General features: G+C 38.6%; 1 protein-coding gene across 1 annotated transcript; it reads right to left on the bottom strand.

Annotated features, from left to right (window-relative positions):
• Window positions 1-502: 502 nt before the first annotated feature.
• On the bottom strand, window positions 503-17,282 carry TTPA (alpha tocopherol transfer protein). Its single transcript, XM_040087357.1, has 5 exons — window positions 17,088-17,282; window positions 9,434-9,587; window positions 8,086-8,279; window positions 4,788-4,898; window positions 503-3,231 (listed from the first exon to the last, which is right to left on the bottom strand). Exons 1-5 carry the CDS (start codon window positions 17,280-17,282, stop codon window positions 3,058-3,060), a joined length of 828 nt encoding a protein of 275 aa, XP_039943291.1. The 3' UTR covers window positions 503-3,057.
• Window positions 17,283-18,478: the final 1,196 nt, after the last annotated feature.

Below are 18,478 nucleotides of genomic sequence, written 5' to 3'. Positions count from 1 at the left end.
CATTCTTATTAAAAGGCCTTGAAGGATACACCTTGGGCAGGACAAGAGCCTGGTCAGGGCCACACCCAAGGTGGACCCAAAATGGTCACAAAATGGATGACCGGTCACGAAGTCTCATGCTTTTATAATTTTTGGTATATTTGCATAATAGGTTTAATTGTCCAATTACAGCTTAGGTTATGTAGTCCCATCCATCTTGTTTTCTCTTTTCAGTCCACCGTTGCTCACGCTTTTGGGCCCGAAAACTTGTAACCATTGTCCTTGTTCTCCATCTGGGAAAGGATTTGTTTTGTCTAACTACTCTCTGAAGAGAGCTGACTAACACTTAATATGAGACATAGAACTGCACGCCTAGGCAGCACAGAATCTGAAAAACATGAAAGCTAAAACTTAAGGCATCACTTGTATCAATGACAGACGAGGTTGGTTCAACCAGAAAGGGTTTATTAATTAAAACATGCTAATACATTAAAAAAGAGAGAAATCTTTTAAAAATTGTGCATTACATCGTGTTTAGAGTCAGTAGTAAAATATATTTGCACCGTTTAACAGGAGATTTTTTTTTTTTTTAAGGCATTCCCAATGTTTATAAAGAATAATGCACTTAGGGATCTTTGTTTTGTTGGCTGCTGCTCAAAGCTGCAACACCACCACATATCATACCAATATCTCCACTATTCATTATGTAAATGTTCCAGCTATCTTGTGTCCTTATTATTAGCAGCAATAGCAAGTAAGGTTTCCCACCTCCTATATAATATGTAAACATTAAAAAATAATTAACAGTTCAGGAAAAAATAACTGCAATCAGTGCTCTAACTGTTGAGTTATGCAAACATGCTACCACTTAATAACAGGATCAGGGTATTTCTGAAGACATTTAGGACTTTATATTCATAGAGCTGGTAAAGTCCAAATAAAGATTAAAAAGCCCCAGCTAAATATGCATATACATATGCAATCAAATGAGGTTTCTGCTACATGAACCAGTAGCAATCAGAGATTGGTTTCATAGGAAAAGTTTAAATTTTCTTGTTCACTGAAACATGGTTCATTCCTTTGTGCAGTTTACATTCACAAATTAAAATTAAAGGACTGCAATATTAAGACAATAGCTTCGGTTCTCCAGCTGGTAAATTACTTGGAACTTGAGTTACACACTTGAGCAATTGCCAGATACCTGACTACTTAGTCTATTTTCTTATAAAGAATTCGCAGCTCATCGAACTCCTCTATTTAAGGAGCTTTTGTATCACAAAATAGTTCAATCTGAGAAAAAGAAATATATGTGAAATACATTTCCATAGAATCATGTATCTGAAAAAAGGTTTCTTTAAATTTAGGCCCCATTTCAAAAATATTTTGAGAGAAAAATTAAAAAGGCACGTGAGGAAATTCAGAAATTGGAAGAAAGGAAAAAAAAGTTGTCAGTTTTGAAAGAATTTCTGGCATTGATCTTACCACACCAGAAGAAACTACAACCAGCAAGTACTCTCATGGGTCTTTCACAGATGTTCCTCTTGCTAAAAAGAATAGTTTCCAAGGACTCTTGCAATAATGCCTTCCTAATCATAATCTAAAGTAAGAAATTTCTAATAGGATAGTTTCATTTCTGTCCCCTATGCCTATATACCATCCCAATGTCCCAAAGATTACAAAATAACTGAAGTTATCATTTCTAGCTACCTGAGAAAAAAGCATTTTTTAATGTATTTATTTATAGGAAAATTCATACGGAATGCTTAAATATATAGTGCTTATGCAAAAACAAAGTTAAGAACTGGGTAAATGAATTCTATTAGTTGGTGTACTAACAGAGAGTTTAGGAGAAAGCTGAGAGAAAAGTAAAATAATGGTTGGGATTACTAAATACAGGGGATTGCAGCATGATACTGCAGTGTAGTGTGAGTGATAGCTTTCACACATGCAGTATTCATATGTCAACAATGCCCTTTCAAAACAAACCAAAAACCTGTTTTCAGTAAGTATGGAGGTTTTGGTTTATTTTAATTACCCCAATAGAAATGAAGATGTAGTCTCACTGGAAATTAAAAATCATTTCTTTCAGTGCCCAGCAGCAAATAGACTTGCAAACTGTCAATTACTGTACTGAAAATAAAATTACAATACCAATCATCTCCTGTGCTGAGGTCCAAAGTGACCTCAAAACACCCTTAAAACATACAACAGATATTTCTAAAGTTCAGATCCGAAAAGGTTAACCTACTTTACACCCTGAAACAAACAGATAATGCAAACAGCTGGAAACTTTTGACCTTTGTAGTCCTCTACACTAGGGAATAAAGGATAATAATCTGGGTTGATTATAGTTGACCATAGATAGTATCACTTTGAAGAAAGAAAATAAGAATTTTCAGAGTTGTTTTGACTCTTACCAGCTCCTTCTCCTGATTCACACTGTCCTTTGAAGAATACGTAGATGGTGTTTTCTCTATAAAACTTGAAGATTACTCCGTTAATTAGCACAAAAAAGGGAAGGTGCACAAGCAGCACAAAGAGTAACACAAATGTCTTACTATGGCTAATTTTCAATTTGACACAAAGCAGCATTTTTTCCCTGAGAATCAATCCAAAAAGCAGCCTCTTCACTCCTTGTAAATTAATTAGCCCTATAGTCTTATATTTGCAACAAACTACTCTACCCTATTCACAGTTTTTTTGTTTTTTCACTTTGTTTTGTATCCTGTTGTCTTGACAAGCCAAGGTACAAGAGCTAAGCGTAAGCTTCTGGACTGCATTGTTACAGGTGAGTTGTCCCAAAGAGACCTAACAGCAGGAGTATCAATCTGATACGCAATGCACTCTTCAGCTTTCTGGCATACAAGTTACTCAATTACAAAAAGTGCAACAAATATGTAAAATTCATTAATCTTTTCAGACATACAAAGTGATAGACTCCAGTTACTATAAAAGTGCAGCCAATATAGCATTCAGTGATTGCCCTGGTTTCACTCACAATAGAAAATAGTTGTCATATTAAACTTTTTTCCAATTCCAGTGTTCAAGAATTGATAAAACACTCTATTAAGGTTATTCCTAACCAACCAGAGAAATGCTCTGAAGATAATCTGAAGATGCCATTATGAAGTCAGTCCATTCCTTGGCCAGCTCTTCAATGGAGACTTCCTCCCCCCCATATTCCTGTGGGAGAATGCTGACAGGGAAGTGTTCGGTGAGACTCTGCAAGTAGTTATTTCCATGCATGTACACCTAAACCAAAATATTAAACGCATTTACTTGGGTATGAATGCTAGACTATTGAGTTAGAACAGGCAGCAAAGCATCTCAGTGCAAAAGCTGAACCCACCAGCTTGGTTTAACTAAGTAAGTGTATGTATTCATGATGAGCTCCTTAAAGGGAGGAGCTACCCTTGTGAGTTTCCCCTAGGTGGTCAAACTCTATCCTGCTCTGAATCTGAAGGATGAGCTACAACCTGAGAACTGCATTTTATGTAGCTGTGTTTTGTATCCTATTGTCTTGACAGGACATAGGATGAGCACAGGAGCCAAAACTAACTACACACTTGTTCCAGACTGGTTTAGCAATGCCGATGACAGTAAACACTACATCCAAACTGCTAAACTGAGCTAAACCATGAGAAGACTGGTGATTTGTTTTGTAATTGCCCTTCAGTCATTTCCAAGAAAAGAGCTGTGTCTGGCTCATGGCCATCACTATCTGGTCCTGCCACACATATTTAAAAGCAAGATTATGTAGCAAGTATGTAGGTTCAGACAGGTGTCAAGGAAGATACTCAACAGAATCTATATATCAGTTCTTATCTTTCAATTCCAACTGGAATTAGATTCTGGACTATTTCTCCACTTTAACCCTGGCAATATTGTAGGTTTGGTTCTTCTCCTCTTGCTTTATTGTAGTTATTTTGAAGCCTTGTTTATTACTTCCAGTCTGATACTTTTCTAGGATCTACTGTCCTGGCAGGCAGTGGCTATTGCAAATGCCCAAGGTCCATGTGCTGAGAAAAGGAGGCTTCAGAAGGGGAATAAAAATAGGCAGGGATGCTTATTTTGTACCTTAGTCCTGCTGCTACCACTTCACTTTTGTGCCAGCTGAAAACTCCAATATTTTTCCTATGCTGCAACAGACCATAGTCCTTGGCATACTTTTGCATCCAAATACAAATCTATTGGCAGATCTATAACCGCAAAACTATTTAAAGCAACTAAGGAACTATTTGGGAGAAAAAAAAAAGAAAAAAAAAAAAAAAAAAGAAAAAAAAAAAAAAAAAAACCCCACAACACACCTTAGAAATTAAGTCTGACCAATTTTTGACTCATAAATGTCTCTGGAGGTTTGTCAGAGTTAAAGAGTTGTCTTTTACTAACTCTGCACGACTTGGACCATAAAACACTGTTCGTTGATAATTCTTCTCTATCATTTATAGGCAGAGTACTGGGAAATCCAGGACCTATTTCTTTCTAGCTCTGCAGAAGAATTATTATGTGACCTCAAGCAAGTTATTTAACCTCTTTATGGAATTATTATGTGACCTCAAGCAAGTTATTTAACCTCTTTATGTCAGAGTATTTTTTATCTTTAGCGCAGTGATAACTGCACCACTTGCAAGTCTCATGTTATTAATAACTGCAAATGCTTTACTGTTAGATTCTGGAGGTCTGTATGGCACTAACAAACAAAAATGATTTATGCTCTTCAGTACTCAGGAGTAACAGAGCCTAAGGAAAGTGCTGCAGATTGTCATATAAAGGCTTTGTGGCAGAAAGAAATATGTGTGTGCACTCACCCGTTGCTTTATTTTTTCAGTGAGAAAAGGCTTAATTAGAGTGAAGACTGGGTGGAAGAATAAAGGCTCATTAATCAAGTGGATACCTCGAACTTTCAGTGGAAAGGAATCCTGTCAGCATACATGAAAAACAGAGTAAGAAAAAGAAAATATTATTGAAGCACCTCTATTACTAAGGACAAGCCTGTCAAAACTGTCTAGCCCATGGTTAAAGTATCCCTCCTGACCTTGCCAATTCCTGCATTTTGTAGTGTTGTAGCAATGTAAATTAAGAGCAACATTTAGAAAAATCCTATCTTGTTCCTCCCATCACAAGGAAAAATCTCACCTTTTTTTTTTTTTTTTTAATCTCAGTATGAAGTGAGATTGAATATTGAAAACAAATAAACAGAAAAACAAAAAAGGAAACTATCACCAAATTGCCCATAAGTACTGTACACAAACCTCGTGCTCAATCTTTCTTCTAAAGTACGTTTTTTCACAAGATTCTGCTACTAATTTACAAAAAAGCTATCTAGCTATGTGCTTTTATTGGCCATTTTCAGCCTGAAGGATAATACATAAATATATATTAACTACTGAAGATACTAACTTTAAATTAAATAAGTAATATTCATCATTTAGATATAAGCCTTGAAATTACTAGGAATTTGGCCAAGCCAGAAGTTCAACTTTACAACAAGATTACTGTTTTAATGAAATTTTAAAAATACCTGCTATACAGCCTTTATAATAAAAAACAACTTGAATTCTACTTGCGTTCATTTAAAATTCCAGATCTTTGAAATTTAAAAGAAAATATGGCAGTGCTCAAAACAAGCTTAGCACAATGGGGAAAGTACAGCTTCCCTTCATATCCCACCCGATACTACCTCTGACCCAGATGTTTTCTGCGTATAAAAATGGTACTTCTCACAAACATATCTCCTCACTAGGTCAATAGTTCTAAGGAAGAAAAAACCCAAAGCCAATATGTTTCTTTAGTGCCACTCCTTTTAGATTTTAATATATGACAAAGGCCTTAAAATTATCAGCTTGTATGTTTAATAACATTAATAACTTAATGTTATTATGGGATATCATATACTTAAAGTCTACTATCATGATTTTCATGAAATAACTTTCTGCCTGGGATAACAGATTTTTCAAGACAATGTCAACTTATTATTCATACTGTGCTTTCCATTCCTTAGTACGTACTTCCGTTCTATTAACTTCTTTTTTTTCTGATACAGGATAGTAATTTGCAAGACACATTTATTGAGTAAAACACAGGTTAAGGTTTCTTAATTTTTACTTATAAGCACATTCTGGAGTGCATTAAGCATGCCCTGGGGTGCATCAGGCACAGCATCACCAGTTGGGCAAAGGAGGGCACTGTCCCACTCTGCTCTGCACTGGGGCGGCCTCACCCTGAACACTGTGTGCAGTTTTGAGCACCCTAATATAAAAAAAAAAAGGCATTAAGCTATTAGAGAGCTTCAAATGAGGGCAAAAAAGATGGTGAAGAGTCTGGAGGGGAAGTTGTGTGAGGAGCAGCTGAAGTCACTTGGTCAGTTCAGCCTGGAGAAGTTGAGACTGAGGAGAAACCTCATCACAGTCTGCAATTTCATTGTGAGGAGAAGAGACACAGGACCCAAGGGAATGGCCTGAAGTTGTGTCAGAGGAAGCTTATATTGGATTTAAGGAAAAAGTTCTTCACCCAGAGATTGGTTGGGTGCTGGAACAGGCTCCCCAGGGAAGTGGTCACAGCTCCAAGCTCCAAGACAAGAGTTCAGGAAGTGTTTGGACAATGTTCCCAGCCACATGCTGTGACTCTTGGGGTGCTCTGCTTAGGGCCAGGAGTTGGTCTTGGTGATTCTGATGAGTGCCTTCCAACTTAACGTTATTCTATAATTCTGTGGTTCTATGATATTGAAGAACACTAAGAATCTCTGGATAAAACTTAAAAACCCAGTAAAGAGTGAGGAAAGGAATCAGGGGACAAAAAACAAAACCTGAAAAAATTAAAGTTCTTTCTCTTCTTAGAAAAGAGCACTAGAAACACATTTCTTTTTTTTATTATTTTCTTTTTACATAGCTAGAATAAGCATTTAGAAGTTTGAAAAACATTGAACAAATCAGAAATAGGTCAAGATGGAAACATCATAGTGCAAGAATTCCCCGCTTTGAGGTAATGGATTGAAACCTTTAGGTGTACTTGCAAATTCTATTCTCCTTCCTTTCTGCTCTATTTCAAGGTTAAAAAAATTACCAGCAATGTGTTTACTACCTCAGAAATCAACTGAAACACCCTCACTAGTCCTGTTTTCATGAGATCTGGCCCACTGCATAACACCATCTATTCTAGATATGCAAAGCTGGGAATACCTAATGGTTTCAATAAAGTTCTACAGTAGATACCAGAAAGGAAAAACATCTGAAGTTCGGATGATATTAATTCAATGACTAAGATTTGATTGAATCTCAGATATGAACCTTACCAAATCAGAGCAAGAGATTATCTCCCTGGCTCATTTCCACATCACAGGCTAACAATTTTATTATTACTGACTTTCAGCATAACTTCTGAAGGAAAATAAGATGATAAGACTACACTGTAGCTTGTCTGTCAATTCTCTGTCTCCCTTTTTCTTTAATTTTTTTTTTTCTCTCAAATCCAGTGGCAAGGTTCAACTAAATTTGGCAGAAAGGAATAAGCCTTAAAGACAGTAAAATCCTGTGAAGTTTTGTAAAAAATATGAGGTGAGGTAGCAGTGATTTGCACAAAACCATACTCACGTTGTGGGGAAGAAAGCAAGCAAAACAAACGTTACACGTTCTGTTGTTAGCAGATGGAAGATCACATAAGCATCATCCTTACTCGTAACAAGTTAGGAGTGTCTTGCTCTTAATTGCTCACAGTGCATGCTATTTTTAGTATTCTCTAAGCCAGGAATAAATGCTTTAAATATTGAGATAATACACAAAAGAATGGAAGAGAAGAGATGAAACAGGATAACAAACAGAGATCCTTCCAAAACTAGGCTTCATTTGCTTCTCCAGTCATGAAATTCTTGTGTTGTAACGGATTGGTGGAGTTCTTATAAAACACCAGAAGTTAGAGGGCATTTACTGCTATAGAAGAATAAACTTTAAGTAAAATCAAGCACAACTTGTAATGGATTTAGGATTTTGTTCTTCTTAGTTTCTTAGCTGCATAGTCTGAGAAGGCCTACAGAAAGAAAATTTACTTGGAAGAGATGAAAAATTGCAAGTTACAGCAATGAAGCTGCATAAAACATTATGTCATACTCACTGTGAGAACAGCAGCAATTTTCTTGGCCACTGCTGGACTGATTTGAAAAGCATGAGCAAATCTCCATCCTTGAAGGTCAAAGATGGCCTTGACTCCATTTCGCTGAGTCTCGATCTCCTTTACAATGAGTTCAGATGTGATGAGACTTACACGAAACACATCATATGCTGTAAATAAACTGGGATCCCATTGTCCTGAAGAGAAGATAGATTACTCTGCATTACCATGAGAAAACCCCATACAGCTGCACTTTTTCTTCCTACGGCTTCTAATGTGCTTCTCAGGAACAAGAATTACCCAGCAAGAACAAAGTTCCGGAAATAAATTGTTTTGCGAGTGAATAAATTACTTTGTGTGCCTTCTCTCATACATTTTGATGCTCTTTTAGTAGATTGTACCACGTAATGTAGCATGTTCTACCAGTATAAGGTACAATTCAGTAACAGTCATGCTAGCAGAAACTACAGATCATTAATCCAATCAATTTAGTTGTTTTTCACCACTGTAATTGTGGTGTGATTCAGTGAATCTCACTTATTTTTCTTCTGAGGCCTGAGTGAAAAATGGCGTGGGATGAGCCTTAACCCTAGATGAAAGCTTTAGAGGGCACAACTATCTATTAGACCAGGTGATAATAAGAAAATTCTTTGAAAGTTGTCAAAGCCTCTGTCCAAAATAAGCATAATGAGATATGGTGGTCATTTAACTATGTACATTTTGAAAATATTTTTGGGAGGTACATCAAGCATTTTCCATGTGTTAGCTAGGGCTTTTTGGCTACAAGTAAGCAGTGAAAACCTGAAGTGCTCATCCAAGCCCAAACTGAACATTGATACATGACTAGGTGTACACCTTTGTGTTCTCCCCACTCTGTTGCATCTGTATCAGTACCACAGTCTCAGCCCATGGCTTTGAAAATTTACATGAAGTCAAATGATTTTTGGGACACTCAGAGCTTTAAAAGTTCTAACCTTCAAAATCTTTTGATGCCACAAGAATTTCACTAAAAAGAAAATTAGGGTCTTCATAAGGGATTGTACAGCTCAAGCCATACCAATATATAAGCAAAATTATTTAACTGTTATAGCTCAGTAAATTCACCTTTATATTCATGTAAAAGCATTTCTAGCAAGGAACATAAATATACTAGCTTTCTAGTTAAGATATTCTGATAGGATCTAGTTTTATCAATCCCTGCAGCTGTACACAAAAAGTGCTTTTGGTTTGCTGCTGAAATGGCGATAATTAAAAAATAAACCACAAAACCAAACAAGGCAAACAAACAAAACTAAAAAACTTCAGTGTCAGATTCAGATGTGAAACTGTTCCAAGCAATTTTGTCACGCACCAATTCTGTATATTAGAACTTTGCTTCCATGTGGGTCTCTTGACCTTAGGACTCCGTGATAGCCAGCTTGCAAAAGACCAAGAACAGAAGATGGTTGTAAATCTGCACTTATTTCTGGGCATTCAATTCTCCACTTCTGATAATTCTTCAATAACTGGGAAAAAAAAAAAAAAAAAAAAAAAAAAAAAAAGGGATGTCAGGTAAGCATCAGCTATTATAGGAAGAGCACAGTAAAAATATGTTTTCCATACGTGGTCACAGGTTTAATTCATTAAATGAGCTATAATTTAATTGTATATTTTTACCAAATCACTCCTAAAACCAGAATGTTGCTATACGGGATCAAGTAAGTGAGTAAATTACCATGATGAATTTATAAACCAGTCAAATCACTAATGGACTGCAGTTGTCATCTTGTGTCAGAAAAGAACACTGAATGTACAATAAGCTTGTAGTTTCCATGTAAAATGAATCTAACCCCCTTTTTTTTTTTTTTTTTCTGCTCAGGTTACCTATAGCATTGTTCCTTTTGCTACTGCATCAGACTTATTCAGGATTTTTTTTAAATTTAGACATGTACAGTTTTATGGAGGAACATTCTCCTTCACTCACTCTCTCGCTATTTTGTTTACACAGTCATCAATAATTCCAGTTTAGTATTTGAAACAGGTATGCTCACCAGCATATCCAAAACCATTTTTGAGGTCCATTCTACTCCCTGAAATAAGAGAATATAACAAAGTAGTGGGTCCCTTATACATTTGACAATCTCCCTCCCACAGAGTGGAAATAATGAGGACCGGTTTGGCTGAAACAGAGATCCCACCTGCCGTCAGGGACTTGGTCACCCTGGTTCCCAAGGCTGGGAGGCAGCACCACAACCAGTATTTCTAAGGCACAGGAGGAACTGTGTGTTGAAAGGCCAGGGAATAATGCTAGGGAAGAGGAAATTAAAGGTGTGCCTTCATGAGGTAAACTCTGTGTTGCAGAATTACAGGCAGCACTGTGAAAGGTCATCTTAGAGACAGATCGTGAAAAATTAAGTTGGTGTTGCAATATTTCTACCTTCCAAATCTAATTATTGTTTCTCCTTTAATATTGATTTGGTTGTGGGGAAAATCAGCTATGCCCTGCAACTAAAATTTATTTAAGACATTTTGCATAAGTAGGAAGCTATGCAAGACTGTCTTCTAAAATGCCTCCTCACAGCTCATCAACTAAAATTTGCCTCTGCTGTATCATCTCTGCAAAGCTCTCCATCACTAGGTTTGGAAAGTAGAGAGATCACTATTACAAGTAATTCACATTTAGTTTTAATTTCCTCAATGGCTATGACTTAGAGTTTTAACCCAAGACCTTCAAAGCAGCTAAGGGAATCAGATTTTTTCAGTACCTTGTTTCACAACGAACTGAAATGCAGCTTTAAATCTTAAAGGAAACATGCACAGCCTAGCTTTTAAAACTATGTCTGTATTTCATGAAACAGAGAAACTCAATCTGATCTTTGGTACAGTTTCACAACTTAAGTGTGTTCACTGCGCTGAAAACATCAACCAAAAGTCTTTTATTTCTTATAATTTGTATTAACAGAAATTAATTTTTTCCTTTATCAATTACTCTATATTTTGCAACAGAAATACTAAAGTTAAAAGAGATGTCAGGTCCAGCTAACAGAATATAACCTTTAAAAATGTACAAATTTCTTGTATCTAAGCATTTCTTCAGCATTTTCATTGGAAGAATGATCAGAAGGAACTTCAGTAAAATTGAATTCATCCCTACAGACGCTTAGAGAGACCTGAAACTCACCATCACATAGCTCACAGCATGTTCATGTTAGATAATTAATCTTATCTCTTACCCTTCCCTTTACTTTCAAGCTTCTTATATCATTTTACATAAAACATACTTTTTCTTCAGTTTAATGCTTTTCCGCTCAGATTAAGGTATTGAATGGTTTTGAAGATCTCTCAAATGAATTGCCATAAGGAATCTATTTATAAAACATTATTGTTTATCAGCAAAATTTACATAAAAATACATGGTACACTGATCAGAAGTTAGCTGCATTTTTAATGGAAATAGAGCCTATAAATATGTATTTAGATTAAAAAATAATAAAAAATATGTATACCACGCTAGAATCCCACTTGATTTGACAGTAAAAAAAAACAGATAAAAGCCGCATCTTAAACCATCACTATAGAAAGAAACATTTAACCATTAGGAGAATTTTATTAGAAGTATCTTGACTGCATTTAATCCGTTTTAGCCTAGGTTAATTTTAAAACTAACAAACAAGGTGAGGGAAAGAGGGAGGAAGTAGAGAAAGTAAGTTAATTTGCGAAACAGAACTTCACCAGAATTGCAAAGATAGGCCTGTTGAGGTACTCTGATTATCTCACTCTGTCAGTACTTGACTGTCTACAAAGGGCACTGTTTGAGCAATCCCGACTTCTGCTTTGTGCCAGACAGCAATGTCAACATGTTTTTTCCTTTGGTCTTTCCAAAACAGACTCTGAAATAGCAGCAAAAGAAAAAAACACCCCAAAAACAACTATGCAAACATCTGTATCTTTGTCATTTGTTACCTTCCTTCTAAAATCTGTGGTACCACAACTTCATGAACGTATATATTTTAAACCCCTCTTTGAAGAACTTCCTGACAAAACTAAGACAAGAATAAAAATGACACATTAATTGAATACCCTAAATAATCCTGTCTAGTTAATACAGTTAATTTCTCATTTTCTTTATATTTACATTATATTTCATTATATTTTCATTTTCCAAGTTGGAAACAACAAGGATTTAAGTTCTTGGACTTTGAAGAAAGAGAATGGTGTTTTCAGCTTGTGATGCACTCAAGATCCTTACAGAAGGCATAGATAACCTACTAGCACACCCATTAAGGAGTAAATACCTGGTTGGACACTTTCCATGACACAAATAAGTGGTGCATCTTTCAGGCATACAACTTGGTTAAGCCTAAAATATACTTCCCTTGGCAAGAAAATCACAAAGTGCTGAAGAGTTCTCAGATTTTGAAAACCTAACCCAATTACCTATAATGATTTAGATGTGAAGTAAAGGCTAGCATTAGAGAATCTTGCACAGAATCCATAGCTTGCTTTGGCAGATATTCTGTAGATTTTTATTTATGTAAGCAAACCCTTTCTTACAGCTGGACATAGTCATGTCTCACAAGGCCACTTAAAAGAGTAATCCTTAAACATTTAAAGGAATTCAAATACTATCAGTGGTTTAGAAGTTTTCTAGTTTGACACTGTTTAAGTGTAGAAATTCATGCGAAATTTTTTTTCAAGTAGGCCTTTTTTTCAGCAGGGAAAAACATAACAATCAGTTTGGATATAGATAAAACAACCTACTCTCAGGAAAAACAGATGCATTCATTACATTCAATATAAAAAATGGCTCACGCAGGTAACAACACAAGAAATACATCTCAATGTATAATTATCTGTGTTTACAAACTGAATAACCTACTTAGCGTCTGCTCAGCATCTGAAAATAGATGCAAGATAACTTGATAAGGGGGGGGGGGGGGCAGGGTGGGGAAGCTGGATGAAAAACTCCAGTGTCTGGAGTTAAGCATTAATTAAGAGGTTTTTTCCCTGATGTCTGTTGGGGATAGTTCCAGATTTCTGAACATTAGAGATTACGAAGTTACCAATTAAACCAAGATTCATGTCCTACAAACCAAAGTGAACTTAGTACTTTACTTAGAAGCAAGAGAACTAGAAAACATGGTGCTTGTTAGGGAAACTAATACATCTGTATACATAAATTAATTATCTTTCTTCTTGACAATAACTGCTTCTTAATATAAGTGTGGATGTTAGGCAGAATTAGGCCTCTGTTGTGTCAGAAGTTGTATCAATGCATACAATGCTTGGGGAAAAATGTTTTCTACTGGCATTCTTTGCAGGAGAAACCACAGCTCGAATTTCATAATATAAACCTCCATGTATATGTATTTTATACTTCTTTTTATATATGTGTGTACAAGTGTGCCCAGAATTTAAACATACAGTATACGCAGACAAAGAATTTCAAATATTTTATAGAGACACAGAACTTTCCTGATTCCTCATGCATTACCTCTTTGTCACTGGAAAAAGATTGGCTTAGCACTAAGGGAAGCCTGGCTGACTGATTTGTGTTTCCTCAAGAGTCAGCTCAGAGAGCTAATATGGGCTCTTCCAGCCTTCTCAAGGAATTCCTTGGTGCTGATGGAAGAAAAGCAGCCAAGTGACTGATTTCAACTTAGCATTTTTGTTTGAATGATGTGAAGATCCTCAGAGATAATGTCTGATACTCAGCAGTGTGTTTCACACTACAGAAAACAACATTTCTTGTACAGCATAGTCATCCTAAGAATCTTACTTGCAGCATAATACACTAGGAAATTCTCATTCCTCCATAAATTGAATGCAGAGCAAACCCAAAGTCTGGCTATATACCTTGGTATTAACCAGAATTTGCAAAAGGTTCCCAGAGAGTTGGACAGTTTTGGAGAATTTGGAGAGTTTTCAGTGCCACAAAAATTATGCTTACAATAGTATGTTATGAAAACCCTCTGCATAGAGTTTCAATGCCAAATACTTTCCTTCTGTTCCCCAGAGTATAATCTATTTCAGGTACAAAAAGACAGCATTCCAAAGCACTGAGAGTCAGTCCTCAGTACATTTTTGTACCTGAAATATACAAGGTTATAGGATATAATGCATAAAAACCAGGAAGAAACATTTATGTCCAAAAGGAGATGCTAGTTCTCCAGATTTCATATCACTAGTGAATCCATGTGACAGTGCTTTTGGTGATTACAACAAAGTCAAACATACAGACACAGCTGGTACATTCAAAAAGGAGCAGACGCTGATCTCTGTGGTGACCAGTGAAAAATCATGAGGAAATGGCCTGAAGTTGTGTCAGGGAAGGTTTAGGTTGGTTATTAGAAAAGTTCTTCACCCAGAGGGTGGCTGGGCACTGGCACAGGCTCCCCAGGGAAGTGGTCACAGCACCAAGCCTGACAGAGTTCAAGAAGCGTTTGCACAATGCTCTCAGTCACACAGTGTGACTCTTGGGGTGTCTGTGCAGGGCCAAGAGCTGCACTTCAATGATCCCTGTGGGTCCCTTCCAACTCAGTATATTCTGTGGTTCTATCAGAATAGTCTGTTACTGAGCTTAACTGAATAACCACTGTCATCAAAAAATTAAGACCGTTTTATCTCATCTTCAAGTCCTTCAACTACAGATACCTGTTTCAGTGCTGGATTTTCTTCTAGCATGAGAGATATCAATATACCAGTAATTAAAAGCAAGTCTGGAATTGCCACTGAAAAAATGTAAAAAAATGCTGTTATGAGTCACCATAAAAGATTTAGAAATAGAATGTCTTGACACAATCTACCTGATTATTCTTTTCTGGAGCATTTCCAAATGTTGATAACTGAAATCAGATAAATCTGTGTCAATTATTAAACAGAAATACATCAATAAAAAGGTCTGGTGAGTTGCCCGACTCATGATTCAGTTAAGGCTAAGTATAAGCCCATACAAAGACGCTGGACAACCTTTGTTTATACGCATTTTCCGGGCCATGAACTTAGATTATCCCTTAGCTGCTCTACAAATACTACGCAGTAGTGCACAGAAGCCCAGTGGGCAAAGAGTCTTGTCAGCCTGAACTCCAAACCAAGAGGTAACATCAAATCAGGACAGGAGGGAAGAGCCACTCTCTGGACTGATGGCAGGAGGGCTCTGTCTAGGATGAAGTACTAACTTCTGCATGAAGTCACGCTTGGGTTAGATGAATATACAACTTACGACCAAAACAGATTTTTGCACAATAATTGTCTTTGGCCTCGATACATCAATTGCAATAAACACATTCCTGTGGGGGAATAAAAAAATAAAATTAAAAAAAAAAAAAAAAAAAGTGCTTCTGTTATTTTTCCCAGACTGTAAGGGAGGTATTCTAGAAAATGGTGTCAGCTGGAATGCAGAAGATTAAGTGCAAGAGGCTACAGCACTTGGAGAACTGAAATTCTACACAGAAACATTAAACACCAGTTGGTTTCGAAATCAGAATCTCTTAATTCAAAGGAAAGTTTGAAATTCAGAAACTTAGCAGCCTGTGGAGACCCAGAAAATCTAAAGAGGTTTTAAAAAGACAACTTTTTCAAAACAGGTCCTCAGTGTAGAGGGCTGATTCTCAAGAGGAGCATAGGAAATTTGCTACTTTGCAGACTCTCATCTCTAAATCTAGCCTAGATTTCACACTCCCAAAGATTAGTCCTGCCTCCAACATGCCTCACAATCCCATCAAAGTGCAAAACCATATGGGCCAAATTCGGAAGTGCCACTGTCTTGTCTATAGGATTATCAGTAACAACCAACTGCAATGCAATTAGGAGCGGATATTCAGGAGTCCATGGGTCCTCATTAAGCCCTGCATTTTGGAACCAAGAAACATGGGAAAATAAAATGGCTTTTGTTGGGAAAGAAAAAAAAAGGCATGGTCCTACAATTTTTAGTGCACAACTTTGATAAAAACAATCTCATGGACTTCAAGTAAAAGTAAGATACATAAAACACAAAGGAATCTGACTTGACTCCTTGGTTCTTCTGCTGAGGAGGAAAGGTTTAAAGCTATGATGCAAATCTCACAAGTCAAATGAAAAGAACAAAAATACCATTTTAAAAGCTATTTATGATTAAGGGACTCATTAAATTTCTCAATTTCCTTTTTTAGCTACCTTGACCCTGCAATTCATCTGTATGCAAACAATTTTCTCTTATGGTGAGTAAATTTGGAAAATCTACAGTCCAGAGAAGTCAGAAACTAATAGGTGATGTCTGTTGGGCAATACTGTGTAATCTACATAAAATTCCATGGAAACACAGCTTTCAGTTGGCACATGTGAATAAATGCTTTTGCCCTGGGAGGATTTGGAAATACTTTCTGTTCCAAGGGTTTAATGACTGTCAATCTTTAATTTAAAAAAAAAAAAAAAAAAAAAAGGCTGATAACAATCTGCACATTTGGATATTAAAAATATGCGCGCTCTGTGGCAAAAAGGCATACAGAGAGCCTGGAAAATACCACGAGTTACCAAAGCCTGCAAGGAGTGCTGTAAAGGACTTAATTCCTAGCAAAAAGAAGTTTTTTCGCATAGTTTTAGAGTAATTACAAGTCTATAGTAAAACTAGTACGGCTACAAGTAACCTGATCCTGATAATCATCACAGGGGTGTCCTTTGAAGGATGCTGTTTCCTAATCGAAGCTGTGACCTTACCGCACTTACTGTATAGGCGAGTGACGGTACCACGCTTACCACAGCCTTTACGTTGCCACATCGATACCTCACTAAACCAGCCCGACAGCGCACATGGATTCGGTGCCACGCCGAAGACACTCGTGACGAGTGACACTGGTTACACCCTGGAACTCCCCTCTCGGCCTCGCCCGGCCCAGGCAGCGCAGGCACCGATGCACCCCAGAGCCCGTCCCCGCCGAGCTCGGCTGCTCCCGGCCCGGCCCGGCCCGGGGCTGGCCACGGCCAACGCGGGGGCTCCCCGGGCACCCGGACCTGCCGCCGCCGCCGCCCCCTCTGCCGCCGCTCCTCACCCTCCAAGCCAGGTCCAGGTGGAAGTCTCGGGCGCGCAGGAACCGCACCAGGAAAGCATCGGAGAGCGGCTGCGGCCAGCGCTGGCCGGGCTCTGCCTCCGCCCGCCGCCGCAGCTCGGACACGGCACCGCGCACCAGCGGAGAGTGGTCGGGCAGGTCATTGAGCTGCCCCGCGTCCGGCGGACCCTGCGACATCGCCGCGGCACGGCCGGGCTCGCCTCAGCCCCGCCGGGCTCGCCTCAGCCCCGCCGGGCTCGCCTCAGCCCCGCCGGGCTCGCCTCAGCCCCGCCGGGCTCGCCTCAGCCCCGCCGGGCTCGCCTCAGCCCCGCCGGGCTCGCCTCAGCCCCGCCGGGCTCGCCTCAGCCCCGCCGGGCTCGCCTCAGCCCCGCCGCTCCCATTGAGAGCCGCGGCGCGGCGGGGCCCGGCCGGGCTGCCCCGCCCCCGGCGCGCCTTAACCCCTGAGCGCCCGCCCGGGCCCCGGCATGGAGCGGGCAGGTGCGCCGCGTCCTCGGCCCTGCCTCTCCTGGGGTTGTTCTTTCCACTTTTGCGGACTTGACCGCTTTTTAGAATTTTACGCTTTAAGCCCAGCTCCTGTTTTTCGCTTGCAACCCCAAAAGCGAGCTGTACCTGCTCCCTCTGGAGGGCGAGGAGCGGCCAGGGAGACCCCCGACGATGGTACCCGCGGCGCTCACCGCGGGAGGGTCATCGCGGACCCCTGGGACGGGCTAAGGGTGGTGGGCTCCCCTTTTGGCGAAAATAATCCATCTTTCGATACGGAATCGCAAAAAGCTGCAACTTCATCGCAGCTGGGAAATGAAGTGCAAAGTGGGGATCACTGCTGGTGCAAAACTGCCTTGGAGCACCTCATCCTCAACGTGGATATGCAGTAACGAAAATATATTCACTCTGCCAGGAGATAAGGCGGTGAAATTGAATCCAACCTTAGTCCATCTTTGCTGCCCAGCAGTGAGTTCGATTATGAAATGTAAAGAGTTCATTGCTGTTATTAGTATTTTTAGTATAATCTTTTTCTTGTATTAGGTTTCCTTTGAGATCTCTGTAGCCTGCTTAGGCTAAAAGCCTTATTTCATTTAACATGCAATTAACAAGGCATACTTAGGCCTAGTAAAAAGGTTTACAGAACTTTGTTCCAGGTTACTTTCCTCTTTTCTGACTTTCTACAGTTAATACGTACTTCTTGATCAGACTCTTAGACACTGCTTAATGTCTACAGGTATCCCTCTCAGCTTTACAAATGAAAAAAAGAAAAAAAAAAAATCAAAAATCTGCCTAGCTAAATGCAGATAAGTAAAGGGTGGGAGGAGAGGTGGTGGGGGTTTTTTTTGTTTGTTTGTTTCTTTTGTTTTGGTTTTTTTTTTTTTTTTTTTTTT

Source organism: Hirundo rustica, chromosome 1, assembly GCF_015227805.2.
Source record: "Hirundo rustica isolate bHirRus1 chromosome 1, bHirRus1.pri.v3, whole genome shotgun sequence".
NCBI lineage: Eukaryota > Metazoa > Chordata > Aves > Passeriformes > Hirundinidae > Hirundo > Hirundo rustica.
The sequence above is the reverse complement of the archived record's forward strand: the minus strand, read 5'-3'. Positions and strand labels throughout refer to the sequence as shown.